The 15,983-nt window shown below is 41.1% G+C and overlaps 1 protein-coding gene across 4 annotated transcripts in view; it reads left to right on the top strand.

The window, feature by feature from the left end:
• MARCHF8 (membrane associated ring-CH-type finger 8) overlaps positions 1–15,983 on the top strand; it is a 149,169-nt gene that overhangs the window by 16,720 nt on the left and 116,466 nt on the right. For 3 of the 4 annotated variants that reach the window (XM_030487835.1, XM_030487838.1, XM_030487836.1), the window contains exon 2: positions 9,146–9,324. In XM_030487835.1, coding sequence (XP_030343695.1) covers positions 9,229–9,324 — 96 coding nt within the window. In that variant the 5' untranslated portion in view covers positions 9,146–9,228. Of the gene's footprint in view, positions 1–3,205; positions 3,318–9,145; positions 9,325–15,983 lie in introns of those variants that run through there. The other variant, XM_030487837.1, reaches the window with a different exon arrangement.

The raw sequence follows: 15,983 nt of genomic DNA, 5'->3' as shown, positions 1-15,983 counted from the left end.
TGTTCGTCAGCACTCTGAAATTGCTTGCGTGCCCTTTAAACTACAGCAGGGACACTTGCGATAAGAGCAGCACATGCAGCCTTTTTAACCGCGCAACATATCTCATGATAAGGCTACAGCTGGAAGAGTCAGTCTTGTTCTGGCACCGGAGGGGAATGAATTCTTTTCACAGACTTGGACTCTGTAGGCTTTATACAGCTTTACTTTTTTTAATGGTAATGCTGTGACACAGAGGTTCTTAAACTCCTTCATAGTATAATTTTCACGTTGAAATTTATGAGAAATAACAAGTTTGTCTGGCTAGCAACTGTCTCAAATCCAGATCTGGCAATTTTTGGTGAGGATGCAGGTGTGAAACTGAAGGAGTGACTCAGATGTGTGCTGCTTTTATTCCTTGTCTTACTGTAACACTTCAGTCTGTACTCTTGGTTGTAGCATGTACTGTACATTGCCATGGTGAGGACAATACCACTGCCACAGAAGCTGTCCGTGCAGCTGAAGCAGCCTGGAAGGGGGAAGTGGAAGTAGTTAGCTTTCCGTTGCACAGAAGTGAGTATACTGAAGAACTTAAATGATTTGCTGTCCTGAACCACAGCCAGCAAGCACACCACTGTATTGGTGATACTTGCAATAAAGACGGGCATTTCTGTCTATGGGTTGTGGACCCCCCAGCTGCCTGGAGCACAAGTTCTTGTGCAGCTCACAGTACTGGTCCTTTCCATGTTGGCCTCTGGAGAGGGAGTTCTTGGACACTGGCAAACGTATAGAGAAGGTATCAGCATGGAAAAAGGTGGAAACAAAAAAACGCTAACACCATAAAGTAGACATGCTATGCCAGAATATACTTCCCAATAAAAAACTCTTGCTGGAATCTGTTATACTTTAATGACTCATAGTATTCCCCTCTATTTATATTGTATTTAAAATTTAAAACTTCAGGGGATAGCAGATGACTTCTGGTAGCTAGTTTTGCATCAAAAGTTCAGGTTGCTTTAAAATGTGTGAAATTATGGTTGAAAACATAACTTACCGATGTCATGCAAGTTTGTGGAAGAAAAAGGTACAGGATGCTTAGTACATTGCCCTTTTTGCTCTGCACATGAACTTTTGAAGACACTGGGTTTGGCCTCTCCATTTGCATCATGCAGGTCCTAAAGAATGTGGTTTATAGCTGTTTCCTCAGAAAGAGTTTAAATGTTTGTCATAATGATCCAGAAATCTAGATTTTTATTAAGATTTCCAGAGCAAAGATATGTTGTAATTTAAACCTGTAAATAAAGAGTTACCTGGCATTTCACTCATAAATTGTTCAAAAGAAGTACATTTTTATGTGCACCACTCTGGAATTTCTTATTCAACCAGAGACAAAGAAGGAATGATTTCATACTTTAAGACACAGAATCATTTAGTCAATAGTATACTGGTTTTATTCTGGCTTAAGAGGAATATTTTGCCTAGCAGCAGTTAAACAATAGCGAATAATGTTGCCTAGGCGTCTGTCATTCATAAATAGCTTTTATAACTGTTAGCCTCTGATGTAATGGAAAATAAGTGATGCAGCACAGGATTTTCCTAAAAATGCATCATTGTGATCTGTGAACAATATAGAATGTGAGCAATGTTCTCGCTGAACAATGACGAGATTGTTTTGTTTCATCACTATCTTGCATTGTAAATGTTTACTCTGTTTGACAAACCCAGGGTTTCATTGTCTTCAATATAAATTTATGCATTTGTTTTTAATAGTGTTCATTAATTTTGAAGACAAAAGTACAGAACAATTTTTTGCTGCACTTCAGAACTATTTTAGAGTTTCGTGAACCCCACAGGGATTATAGTAGAGAATGGGAAGTGATCATAAATTATCCATAAGTGTTACATTAGAGTGTGGACTTGTGTACTAGACTAGAAATTTGCCTGCAGATATATGTTGGTGTAGATTTCTCTCACTGGTCTATACATGTATTAGTATGTCTCTCCATTTGATTATAACCTTCATTAGCATTTTCTTTTAAAAACCATTGATCATCATATGGAGTGTTTTGCCAAATCAAAATGATCATGTGGGCATTTTTCTCAATAGATTTACTATTATTCTGCAGGTCTGGGTATTCCCTTGTCCTTGAAATACTTGCTGACTTCCCCTGGCATGTCATATTTTGTGGGTTTTGGCTTTTGCCCATGAATACGGAGGAGGGGAGTGGTTTTTGTACCCAATTGCAGGGGACTGACTGCAGTAACCTTGGTGGGCCATTCCCAAACTTGTGTTCACAGTAATCTGACCTTTTTATTTTCCTTTAATTTAAGAATTTAAAATTGTATGAAACCTCGCATACAATTTCTAATTGTATGAAACTGCATTCTCTGACCATTTATGTAGGTAAGGAAAACGTGTTGACCAGTGTGCACACTGTGGTGGAATCCATGTAGGTTACTGCTGCGCAATGCTTTTGGACATGTAATGAAAAAGGGAAACAGCTTTTCTCTAAAACTGTAGCAACTCAGCATGGTACTGTGGCAAGTTGTAATCTGACAATATTGTGAAGAAGCAAGTCATTATCCATATCTTGAAGAAAAATTTCATTTCAGCCATGTGATTAAGACAGCCTAATTTTTGCTCTGCAGTGTGGCTTCAGTGCCAAACCAGAGGGAGGAATGCCTCTTCTGGAGGGGGGCATTAATTTCTCAGGAAACCAGTCTCATTGTGGGAGTTGACGGGATCATGGCTAAGAGTGATAACAAGGCAAGTCTCGTACATGCTGTGATATTGCATACTGCTTGCAGCAAAGCTGTAAAGAGTCACAGCTTGCGGTGTGAGTCATGTGCTAGATCTGCTCTGTTTGGAAGCACCTCAGGGCAGGAAGATGTGTTTAATGTGAAGGGGTGAGGTGAAATGGTGATTATGTAGGCAAAAGAACAAGCAGCACCCCTTTATGCAAATGGATTTGGAAATCTGGTGGAGCAGGTAGAGCAGCTTGCTGATTGTGAAAAAGGCAGTCCTGGCCACTGACCTCTCCCAGACCTCCACCATTAGGGCTTCCCAGCGTAGTAAGTAAAGCTTCTACTTTACTTCTGTTTCTTTTTGCTTGTTATAGTTAGAGACTGTCTCAGGGATTATTGCTGATGTTATGGAGTGTTTCATCAAGAAAGATATAGGAGGAGTACTTAAAAATGTGTATTTTCTAGCAGACATTGATGTAGTTAAGGAAGTTTTGCATCTGTAGCAGGAGTTTACTGCCCATGTGTGTGTGTAGAGCACATGGCACTTTGTTCTTTCCACAGGACATAAGGAATGTTCACTGATGCTTCTGGTGCAGGTAAGTTGCTATTAGCAGCATAAACAGACAAAAGTAATTTCTTTTGGCTCAAGGGACTGTAATGACTGTACATTTTGTTACTGGAACAGAGGAAAGTGACATTTGTTTTCTTCTGAGTGCTACCAAGGTAGTTCATATCTGCACTTAGCAACTGATTTGATTTGAAGGGGACAGATTTTAAGGAATCTGTTCTTCAGAGGTGCAGATCCGGCTCAGCTTCCATTGAAGTCAAGGGAGGGGGTTGCGAAGAGCTCTGGGACCATTATTTATTGATGCTGTAGTTTAACAGCTTCCTTGTCTAGTTGTATTATGTTTGTAAAAACAATCATATTCTTATTTTGAGAGGAGTCAGCCAGAGCTGGTAGATTATTTCTGTATGTGTTGTGCGTAGCCTACAGCTCTATATTCCTATTCGCTTTGAAAGCTTCTCAGTGTACATGGGTAACATGCAGATGGATATCTTGTCCCCTTTCTAAGTCTTTCTTTTGATTTCAACTACATAACATGATAAATTTTTTAATTATTAGAAGAAAAATGGTTTTAAGTCTTGAAGCTGGTTATTTTTAGGACACTAGCAGGTAGAGGAAGGGAGGAACTGAGGTAAAACAGGGAGAAGGTACAGCTGAGCTACTAAACAATGCAAGATACATGGATAGAGCTGTAAATAGCAGTAATACAGAATTATATCTGCCTGGTCTGAGTGCAAGGGTTCTTTTCACTTTTAACATTGTACTAGCCCTGAAATGTGAAAGGTACTGCAGGGAAAGAAGTGTTAGTTTCTCTCCCTTAAGCTCCTTTGATTAGATTTGTTTGTCAAGTTAACAAATGCATGTGAAGAGCATGGGGCTTGATAACATCTCCTAAATAGTGCTGTTAACAAAGTACTGATTAAGCTACAGTAAAACAAAATGAAACGCAGATGCAGGATCCTCTTTTTGAAAATGCACATCTGTCATCTCGAGAAAAGGATTATGTAAGCTACATTAGTAGGGGAGGAGTCCAGACAAGCTCTAACTAAGATAAATAAAAGCTTTAAACTGGAGCCAACACAAGCTAATAGGAGTGGAAATATTTGCAAATATGGAAAATGTAGTGTATAGAAAGTAGGCATAAGCTATATGTCAGTGAAGGTAAGGACAGTTGAGATGCACACAGGAATTTGCTAAGGTCACTGGATGAAGGCTTCTGTTACCTTCAGAACAACAACAAAAACAAAGAATTCTTTTAATGGGGCTTGGAGATTTTGCATCAAGACTTCCAGCAGAAAAACAGATTCCACATCTGCATTAATAGATTATTTCAGGTCTCCCTAGGAGAAAGTAAGCCAGCTGATAAAGATGTTATTATATCATCTAGCAGCAGTCAGGGGTTTCTTCAGAGGGTTTCCATTCGTGTTTGGGTTGGTGAGGTTTTGTGTTGCACAGAGAGGAAGTTTCAGAAGACCAGAGTTCAGGGCAGTGATCCACAAAGCCTCAGGGCAGCACTTCCCAGCCTGCAGTTGGTAGGTCCCCTGAAGTCCACAGACTGCCTCTATTCCATGGCAGGATTGTCATGGCAGTGCACAGCGCTGCAGAGTGTGGGTTATCTGAACGGCAGCAGTCTGTTGCTTTAATTTTAACCACCCACCCTAAACAGATTATCAGACCATTGACCTATGTGATACAGCTGTTGTCATTAATGGGGGCTAGGGAAGTTGAAGAAAAGTGTAAGAAGCCTTGGGGCAGACCAGAATGACTCACAGGTGAAATTCCTTCCAATTCCCTTCTGTTAGTGACTATCATCTTTTTTCTACCACAGGTTCCAGGGTTTACCTTTCATGCACACCAAGACAGACTCTTTTATAATCCAGAATTCCTATGGTACTTTAAATAGGAAACCAACTGACATATTTGACTGCTATTTTTTTTTCCTCTCCTGTGAGTAATGCAAAGCATGTGTACACACCTACACACATTCTCAGGATGCTTTTCTTTTTGTAAGGCCTGTGTACATCTGCAGCCAGTGCCATTACAGCTCCAGAGCTTCTGCTGAAGTTCTCCAGCATATGCCATGTATGTGGTGGACTTTCTGAAGTGTAAATGGCCTAATAAAATCTGCAGTTTATACTCCATGTTTTTAGATTCAGTAGATATCAAACCACAAACACAAAACCATTATTTGTGCTTACTTGCCCCAGTCTAGCTGGGAATCTTTGGCAAAGAGCAGTTTAGCCTTTATTTTGGAATGTGTAATGAGCAGAGAAGCTGCAGTGGGTAGCACATGAGGGACAGCAGAATAGCTTGCTCCACCTGGGAGTCGCTTCTCACAGTCCACCAAGTAACAGGCTATTAGGTTCATCTCATGGCTGATTTATGTTCTTGTTTTGTCACTGGGAAAACTGAGGTTCTGACAGAGTAGATGATGGAAGTGGGGTTTCAAGTGGTCTCCCACCTACTTCTGCTATAGTGAGATAACCTGTTGTTGTTGGTAATCCTTCCTCGTGTACCTAATGCTGATAACCCAGGGGAACCTAATTTTCTGCTTCTGTCGCTGTCAGGGGAATGTCCCAGCCACAAGACCCAAGTCATGTGCGTGCTTTTCCTTCCTTTTTATTTCTCAACTACCTTCAGAGACTCTTTGTCTCATTGCCCCTGAATCTGACTCCATTTCTTGCTGGAGCTTCATGGTTCCAATAATGTGATGAGGACCCAGCTGATGTGGTTCCAGGAGTCTGCTGGCATTTTTAGTAACCGTTTTTCCTGTCCTGATGGAAGCAAAACTGGACTACCTGGATGGGTGAAATCTTGGCACCATTGAGCTAAGACCTCCTGTGAGCTCTGAGGCTGGGATTTTGACCTCTTTTGTCTTCCGTAATGGAATTGGTTTCTGAAGGCTCTCTGCCATATGCAATATGTCTGGAATCCATTTTGCAGGAAACCATGTGACTGTAGATGACGGTAACACTAAAGCTTCAGGCTGTGCTCTGTACAGGCATTCCCATGTGCCCCAGCCAGGTTTGCAGGAAACCTTCCGGGACAAGAGCAGTATTCTGTATTTGTGGCTTACTGGCCATTGGCAGCATCAGTAAAGAAATCTCTAAAGGGTCCAGCTATGAAAACAGGTGTAATTTTTATTATAGTTTGCTGAATGCCCAAACTCCTAAGAGAGGTTTTATTTAAGTATTTTGCTCCAGTAAATGATCTGTGAACAGCCATGGGGGCAGGAGGCGAATAGGATCCCTCCTCCTTCACAGGCTGATGACTGACCTGCCTATGGGACCTGGCTGGTCCTCCGTGTACCCTCTTTCTCCTTATCCAGCCATCCCATGATTACTTCAGCTTTCCAGGCCAAAAGGAGCTGGAAAGTCCTTCCATTATGAACATATGAGCAGTACTGCAGATGGTCTGTTGATTCATGTAACTTTATCCTTTAATTAGCACTGTGGAGTTAACATGCTTCAGGTTGATATGGACAGGCTTTGAGTGTGTGCGTTGTTAGGGACCGTCCAGATTGGGGATGCTACAGTGTGGCATCTGGGTTACGTTTAAAGCTTTTTCTAAGCCACCCTTGAACAAAGACAGGCTTTATTAGAGCGTCTGCCAGGCTTCTTTACAGAGGAGGGCTGTTTCACATAATCTTTGAATATCTAATTGGATTATATCTGCTGCTTGAACTCTTTCAAAGAATTCTAACACATGCTATCCTTGAAGAACCTTCAGAAAAACTGGTTTGACTTGTTTGTCATAATCATAGAATCATAGAACAGTTAGGGTTGGAAAGGACCTTAAGATCATCTAGTTCATAATGAGAGGGGTTTAACTGTGTTTTCTAATATTTTTCCTTGTTCCCTTTATGGTAATAACACGTTCTTGCCTGCAAGCCCAGAACCCTTTTTGAGGGGGACACAGCAGGGTCCGTCTCCTTCACTTTGGCTCAGCTATCACTGGCAGTGGCGCAGAACATATTACTTGGCATATTTTCACTGGAGCTTAACGTTCCTTGGATTTCATTTCCTGATGTTTTCTTGGGAAGATACCTTCCTTTCCTGCCTTGTTTATTGCAGTTTCATATTCCCATCTCAGCCCACAATTAACTCTCCTCTGGCTTGGCTCCTTTGGAGGATGCACCTAAGCAGGTGTGTGGAGGACCTGGGGAGGTTCTGTATTTTCTCTTTATGCTGAGGTTCAATAGTGCTGGTAAGTCCCATCTTTCCTTCTGTCCTCCAGTAAGGAAGTGTCCTTGTTGTTGCTTGTTTATGCATGTAGACGTGTTTTATCTTTTTAGTCAGTGATGCCTAGAAGTTACGGAGGCATTGCCTCTAAAGCTTTCATGCATGCTTTGTGATGCACCATCTTGGTATCTGTGGAAGTAATATGAATCCTGACTGTGTGTCAATAAGGGTTCTGAATGTGGCTGAGCACTCTAATGGGCAGGTAGCATCATCCAGCAAATGGAGTGTGTGATTGGGAAGCAGCAGGCATTGAGTGCATTTTTATTTTTGCACGACTTGTTCTGCAAGCTTTGATAACTCTTTTCCTCTCAGTGCAGAGATGATACTGAACTATTATTCCCTGTTTAAAGTGCCTTGGATATATATTTTTTTTTTCCTTGCCATTTATCAAAAGTAGTCAAAAGATTTGATCCTGTTTTCATTTTACACAACTGCAGTACTACTGTGGAGTTTAATGGAAATAGAACCAGACCAGCATCTTTTGCAGAATCAAAAACCTAAGAAGCTTGGCCTGTCTTTAAAACTTCCAGTTAATTAAATATTCAATGAAAAATGTATGCAGTAAAAGTTAAGGGTATGCACTTAAGTGCTAGGCTATACTACTTCCAAATTCTTAAAGAACATAATACATAGGGCACTGTTTTCTGTTTTCACAGACTCAAAACCAACCAACAAAAAAGTTGATATGTTGTGGAAACAGAACAGTGCATCATCCAGTTGCCCTATTTAGTATAGTCCCTGCTGTGTTTAATTCCCCTCTAATCCTTTCTTTAAACAATTGATTGTGTCTCATTTGTAGCAGGTTACATTCTAAATAAAGGCTGCACAACCCTACATGTTTCAAAAAGGTTTTTATTTAAAGTAACTTCACTAATCTAAGAAAAGGTATAGCTAATTATGCCTGCCTTCCAGATTAGTGTTGTCAATTCTGGCTAATTCACGTCTATCACTATCTCTCGTGTGTGTAATGCTTCCCTGTTGTATTAGTAAAAGCAGGATAAAGTATGTGCGTGTAGTCCAGTGGATTCCTGATTTCTAGCAAGGGATTTTGATGACGTTATTCTCTAATAGCCTTAAGAAAGGAACAGCTCACATGATGCATCTTCCTGTTGCCAGCTGGTACATGTTTATATGAATGACTGGTGCCAAATGCAGGCCACTGACTTTTTAACCAAACCTACAGCATTCAGCCTGATTCAGGATAATGTCCAAGGCGGTTTGATCCAGTGTGGTGGGTCTGGCAGTTCAGGAAACTACCTGCATGAGCTTTGCTCTGCACCTCCAGGTAGCATGTCCTGGTTGCTCAGCTTGGAGCAACTCCTCCTCCTCCCTGTCCACACAGTCTAAAGTGTGATCCCTGCCCTCTGGCTCTGCTCTCGGACCACTTTCACAACTGGTTGATTATTTATTCATTCATTTGCATAAATAGTGCTCTGACTTGTCTAGTTCTAGCTCTTTAAAACTCCTGCATCTTTTCTCACTCAGCTAGTGCACCAAACTCTCCTGTCCAGAATCCAGAGAGAAAGAGGTGCATCTTTGTCCAATTGATGGCTTAACTTTGGTTTAGAAATAATTGAATGTCAACCTACTTTAACATCACTAATATTTTTATTTTTAGGTGCAAGGCCTGACAATGGAACTGAATGAGCACTGTCTTCAAGCCTCCTTCCTGTAAATGATAGGACCAAACAAGGCGGTGTGATGAACATGCCACTGCATCAAATCTCTGTCATTCCAGCTCAGGATGTTACCTCTTCCAGAGTCTCCAGGAGCAAGACCAAAGAAAAAGAGGAACAGGTACTGTCAGATATGCTTGATTTTTCACAGGGAGTTATCTAAGTATAAAATTACAGGGGTGATCAAATCAGACCTGCTTCTGTTCCAAAGACCCAACTCCTTGAGTGAAGATGAATTACCAAATTCTCTCTATATTCCCATTTTTGCGATTTCAAAGCAGCTGGCTGCAAAATTCTAGAAATTGTTGTTAAGTAACTTCTGTAAAACGCAAGCCATGACCTTCTCTTTTGCCTAAGAATTCAAGACAGGGATTTTGGATGATGGCTCTAGTATTGTTGTCACAGAAGCTGTTACAGGTGTATTTTACCTTTCTAAGATAGTATGGGGTGTGAACCCCTATATTGAGCCATACATCCTGTTTTCTTTTGCTCTTGGCAGCATCTAGTAGCTGTGTTACGGTTCATAGTGACTAGAATTCACAAAGAAGGAAGTGCACATCCGTACTTACTGTTTTTTGGAGATATGATTTGTATTTTTAACTTGGCAGCATGTGTGTGAATGGAATAATTTTGAGGTCTTGTGGTGGTAGTAATGAGAACCAGAATGCGAAAATATCTGAAGTATCTAATGATTGTAAGTCTAATAGAATCTAATCAATAGGCTACTTAAGAATTCTCAATAGCGTACTACATCTAGTCTTCACGTGTCAACCTTATTTACTCCTGGACTGTGTCTCTGATCCAGCCCAAAGACCTTAGTGTGCATCATGCTTTAGTGTACACTGCACTGCATTGAATTTTACATTATCTGTCAGTTACATAGAAACCTCTTTGTGGTTTTTTTAGGTTAACTCTAACATAAAATCAGATCAAGAGAACATTCACATTATGGTACAACAGCAGGGCTTGTTTTGTGGAATACTGAGGAGATCTAGGGTGTAGCTTAAGTATAAGGGATTAGAAAGGCACTGTCATGTTACAGAAAGGGATTCATTAAGACTGACTTTGGGTAGGAGAAAATAAGTTGTTCTTGATGTGTTAGAATCATCTGCCCTGACTAGTCTTCTCACCTGTCAGCTGTCCAGATTGCACCTACCAAAGTCACCAGTGAGTCAGTAAAAATAAGTTGGCCCGTTGTTATTTTTTGGAGTCTTTTCCTTAGTAACATTTTAAAATGGATTCTGGCCCTTCAGATTCTTAAACCAGTAATTAATTAGGCTGGCATGCTGCTGCTTTTAGTTGCCAAGACTAGGCAAGAAGTTATCCTCACAGATGAGGTGCTCTAAATCCTCAAACTACCTTGTCTCAGGAGTATACTGGATCTCACTTCTACACATACTTGCCATCTGGTAAGAGGCAAGAGGATTCTAGGTAAGAGGGTTCTGCTGTTTCTTCTGTCCAGTCCCCTCGCATATGGAAACTGAATATGCTGAGAGTGAAACAGCCCCTCTGCCAAAACCAGGGCAGTGCTATGAGTTAACTACCGTCCCCTGGGGTGATGGGGATTAAGAGGTTGGTAAAATGCAGACAACTTGTGGTAACTTTGACTATGCAATGAGCCCAGAAGTGAGAGTCCCATGTCTCCTTCTAAACTTGTTAATTTCTGGCACAGCAACTTCAATGTTAAAAAATCTCCTCTGTGTTTTCTTCGTGATAACTAGTTGTAATGTTGATTATTGTTTTCCTTGCCAGGCTGCTGTTGTACTTTCATGCCTTGGGACGTTTGAAACCTAAGAGAGTATTTAAATGCGTGCAGTATTGCAGGGGAAATAACAGGGACTGTGACTATACAAACAATAGATTAGTCTAACCTGGAAACACTTCATGTTTCCTAGGTCTTGTCCTTCCTGTTTCCATGAGCATATTCATTCATCCCTCAAGTGTCCTGTATTCTGCCAAAACACAACTGGAACCACAACTGCCTGCCATCTTCAATGCACAGCTGTACTGACACTGTGGCTGCTCCTGTGCAAGTGAGCCACAGCCTGGTCTTTCTGTGCTCTTCCCCACTCTTGCAAACTGTGTTGCTTCTTATGTTAACCTTTAACACTGGAACTGACAAATGAGCTGGAGGGCAGTCAAGTTGTTAATGTGCTGACTTTGACCAATCCAATTAAATGCTCCTGTTGCATCAGTTAGGACATACACGGCTACTTGCCAGTCAGAGTCCCTGTATCTCTTGGGTGCAGTAAGGACCCGCTGACCATGACTGTGAGTTTTGCTTATATTTGCAGTATGCAGTAGAGTGGGGATAGGACGCAAGAGAAAGAAATGGTGGATTATCACTGCCATATTTTTATTTACTTCAAACTGCCTTTTTTCTGTTTGAGATAGAAACTACTGCAAGATAAAGAGGAGCATGATCCTGTGTTGAGCAAATCTGCTGAGCAGTTGTAGATTATTTTTATGCCCTAGGTAACCTCTTCTGTACAAGGGATGGACACTAGTTCTAAAAACTACAAGGGGTGGACACAGTTCTAAAACAGTTCTTATACAACGAATGGACACAGTTCTAAAACTGAGAAAGAAGACATTTGCAGTTCAGTTTTGTAACTTCAGTACTTTCATATTTCAGTTGTGTGAATTCCCATTATGCAACCCCACTCACAGTTATTTCTTTGTGTTCTGGATGGCCTAGACACAGTTCTCATGGATTTCTGCAGAAACATATAATAGTTTTTCAGGAGCAGTTGCAACATTTCACAGTTTGCTTCAAGTGCCATGATTTTCTTACCTTACCTTCACTATGTGATAGAAACACTCCTTACATTTTCTGTGTAGGAACAACAGTAAGCATCTCAAACAAATGTATGTACTGTGATCATAAAATGTTTTGGAGTTGTACAAAGCCACTTGCCAATCTGAGCAAAATCAAACAAACCCCAAACCACAAGCAAAGCCAATATTAGTACTTCAAAGATAAATATGTCAGCTTGCTTTGTAATACTAGGCTAAGTTCTTAGGCCAAGTTCATTGTCAGGTGTGTGCTTTGCAAATTGAGCAGACTCGTATACATATCTCCCCTATTTATTGCCAAGCTCTGGCTAAAGCCAAGGTGAGTAAAGGTAGAGCGTCAAGTAGCAGATGAAATTTTGACTTACTTTTGTTCTTGCTGTTTCAAACTAGATCTTTGGCTTGTCTGTATCTGCATCCTGCATCGTAAGAAGTCCTTCAGAGGAAAGGCTCAAGCAGCACAGCAGCAGAAAATGAAGTACCAATATGCTTAGAGAAAGAAACTCACTAGTCTGTGAAAAATCAGTGTTTGTCCTGTTCCTCAGAAGGAAGATGCTTTATATCCCGTTCTGTCATCTTTCATGATTATGGATGTGTTTAATTATCCACATTTGTAGTAGAGGTGCAGAGGAAAAAATATCAAGCTGAACAGTCCAGATCTCTTACTATTTCTTCTCTTTCACGCTTCTGGTCAAGATGTAGCTTTTGTATTTCAGGTTAAGGCTTGGCTGGTTTTAGTGATAGTTTTCCTTGCTACAAGAGCAAGTTTTCTGGGCTAATGATTTGTGACTAACAGCGAAGAACAGCAAGAAATCTTTACCACCTTTATCATTATAATCCAGTTTCTCAAACTGGGTGATTTAGAGACCCTAGGCATGCCTCATGGCAGATTAACATTTACATTCAATACTTGTGGAAGTCTGGAGTAGAAATCCTACTGAATTTGAAGAGATGGTAAAAAGCAATGCTCCTGCCTGCTGTTTCTGTTTTAAGTAAGTCCTCAGTGTTTTAAGTAGCAGAGCCTGGTAGTTTCTGATTCAGGTTAGTGTAATTTTCAAGAATTAAAATAGTTGAAAACTGTGGTTAACAGCAGTCTTTCATGAAACTTTGTCTATTTTCCCAATGAAAATAGGGAAGGTCATAAAGGGATTATGACTCTTGCATCTAACTCAGATGAACTGTTAGATTTAAGGGCTATTAATAACCATCATTAGCTTCTTACTTATCCTTCACTAGGAATAGATTGATACTTTCCTAATTTAAGGGAGAGTGACTAACAGTGTCAGTGTTAGTCTATTGTTTGTGAGATGCTACAACCTCCCCTGCCCCTGTTTGGTGGGTAACACACTGGCAGTCATGTTTCCTAATGTATTCAAAAGCAAACAGCTCTCAGGATTTGGACTGGAAATGAAGATCTGATGCTGACATGTGGTTGAGGTGTTGCTCTGGTTTTGTTTTGTTACAGCATTGCCTATTTGAGGCCTTTGTGTCTCACTTGCTGAAGCCAAGCTCTTAGTAAATGTTACTGCAGTGAGCGAAGCTCCCTGAGTAATAGCTTCTACACTGCTCTTCTAAAAACATGTGAGTAACAACCGTGGCCTCCTGTGCTATGATCTCTGCAGATCTTGTAAGCGGATCAGGGATGGACAGGATCAGTGTTTGAATGAGAGATCACGAGATGTTAGTGCAAGTCATTTTGGGTGCGTAGTTCTCTTTCTTCTCAGTAGCCTGGTCCTGGGAAGCAAAACTGAGTTGTCCACAAAGATCATGTTGCATTTATCACAGAAGCAGATGAATGTTCTAGTCTAAATTTAACTTGCTAATTCTACTTGATTGACCGAAACTCCCTTCTGTCCTCTGCTTTAGAGGAGCTATCTTCTTCTCTTCCAAGTGCTGTGTAGTGTTACTGGCTGCTATGTGCTCAGCAGAGATGCTGTGATCATCTCAAATATCTCCAGGTGCTTCTCAAAGCTGTTATCTTGGAGATACTATGTCTACCTATCTCGCCTAGATGAAATTACGTTGAGAGATGCATTGTGCTACATCTTGCTAAATTTCTTCTGCTGCCTTAATGATTTCTTGTATCCTGTAACAGGAAAGGCATTATGGCCTATTGGTTCAAATAAGCCATGTCATACTGGAAAAGCAGGGCTTACTTGAAGAAGGATGAAAAAAAAGCGATAGATGCATTTGCAAGAATTTTTAGTCATAGATCAGTAACTCAATATAAAAGTGAATGCTTTACGTTGTGGAATCCAGTGTGATACTTTGAGAGCTATTATATTGGTTTTAAGGTACAGATGCACTCTGTAGCCTTTTTCCATTCACTTTTTGGACTTTGAGCATGTGAATGTGGGCTCTGACTGGCTGAACTTGATCCAAATACTCAGGCATTGGTAAGGCTCTATGTGTGTGTGTGTGTGTGTGTGTGTGTGTGTGTGTTTGGTTGGTTTTGCTTGCCCATTGAACCAAATCATTCATTAAGCAGCCAGGCTGCAAATCCTTTGAGAATTTCACTCCTTAATATTTTTCTACTGAGATTTGTGTGTTCATGTGTAGCTATGTTGTATATTAACACTGGGCCTGGCATTTTTCCTTTATTAAATTTGCTTTGTGTAGAAACTGGTTAACTATGGAAGACTTTTTATCTGAGTATCCTTTAACTTTTCCATGGGAAGCAGAGTGAGTCTCCTGCTGTACTGCTTATAGGCTTAGCCTCAAAGTGGGAATAGCAAAGTCCTTTCCTGACAATTCAAACCTTGGCTTTTAGTTAGCATGTTCTTCAATGGATCATAAAGCATTTCCCAGAAAAAGTTGATGTTGCACTTCCCACTTTTTAAAAAGTAATAATTTGACAATTTTTTGACAGAGCAGACAATCTGTGACAGAGGCACCCCTGAAGAGCTGCAGTGGACATGCTTTCATTTCTGCAGTCTGGGAGCAGATAGTATTTCCCAGACCTTGTCATTTGAGAATACACCAGATGACTGAGGTGGTTGTAACGTCCTTCCAAATTGTATCCCTGCAGCAATGCTGTGGTGCTGAGAGCATGGTATTTCCATGGCTGATTTCTGTGCTAAAACACACATTTTAGGACATTGCGTAGGAGCAGGTGCCTAAACCTACTCCCACTCCGATTACCTTTAACAGGTAAACAGTCTAGTGAGGAGTATTAAGTAAATAGGAAAATCGTTTTAGAAACTGCTTCACACCAAATGCCTCTCTCTTCTCCACGAGTGCATTTGTACATGCTTGAACACCACCATGCTTGTGATCTCTCCTTTTGGTTATTAGAGAGTTGTTCTTGTGCTCGCAAAGACAACTATTACTTGTATCAAACCTTTCCTCGGTATAGCACTTTGCAGTTTCTGTTGGGTGCCCTTGTGAATGTGCTCTTATGGGGCATTGACTATTTCTTTACTCCTATAAAGGTCTTGGCATCTGGCAGAGGTGTGAGTGCCTGAGGTGCTCCTTCTGCTCTTGCCTGCCTGCCTTCTTCCTACGGGCAGTTGCCATCATTCCTACCCCTTGCCAGCTTCAGGGCTTTCTTCTCTCCTGTGTGTTCCTGGCAAGAGCATCACTATCCTTCCCTTCTGTGTGGTACCTGGAAAGCTGGCAAGAAGCACAGAGTGTAGCCAGGCCTGGATTAAACCAGTGGTCTAGAATTTGACATTTGTCTGTCTCTTACTGCCCTGCTAGATGGTGTTGGGCAAGTCCCTAGGGTTCCTGCGCTGTCCTCTTCCCATCTGTGAAAAAGGGCTAGTACTGCTGGATAGCTTTGTAAAGGGCTTCAGGCGTGTGGATAAAAGCTGAGCAGCTGGAAAGGTTTGTCACTAGATCCTCCAAGATGACTGCTTTGCCAGAGTCCTACTCTACCGCTGGTTCGCTGAGCTGGCCCAAAGCTCTGCTGCAGCACATGGGGAGCATGCTGTGCATGGAGAGCAGAGGGCTGCTCCTCTTGCAGGTTGGCATCGCTTCATCTTGCTT

This window comes from Strigops habroptila, chromosome 5 (genome assembly GCF_004027225.2).
Source record: "Strigops habroptila isolate Jane chromosome 5, bStrHab1.2.pri, whole genome shotgun sequence".
In the NCBI taxonomy this organism is placed as follows: domain Eukaryota; kingdom Metazoa; phylum Chordata; class Aves; order Psittaciformes; family Psittacidae; genus Strigops; species Strigops habroptila.
The sequence above is the reverse complement of the archived record's forward strand: the minus strand, read 5'-3'. Positions and strand labels throughout refer to the sequence as shown.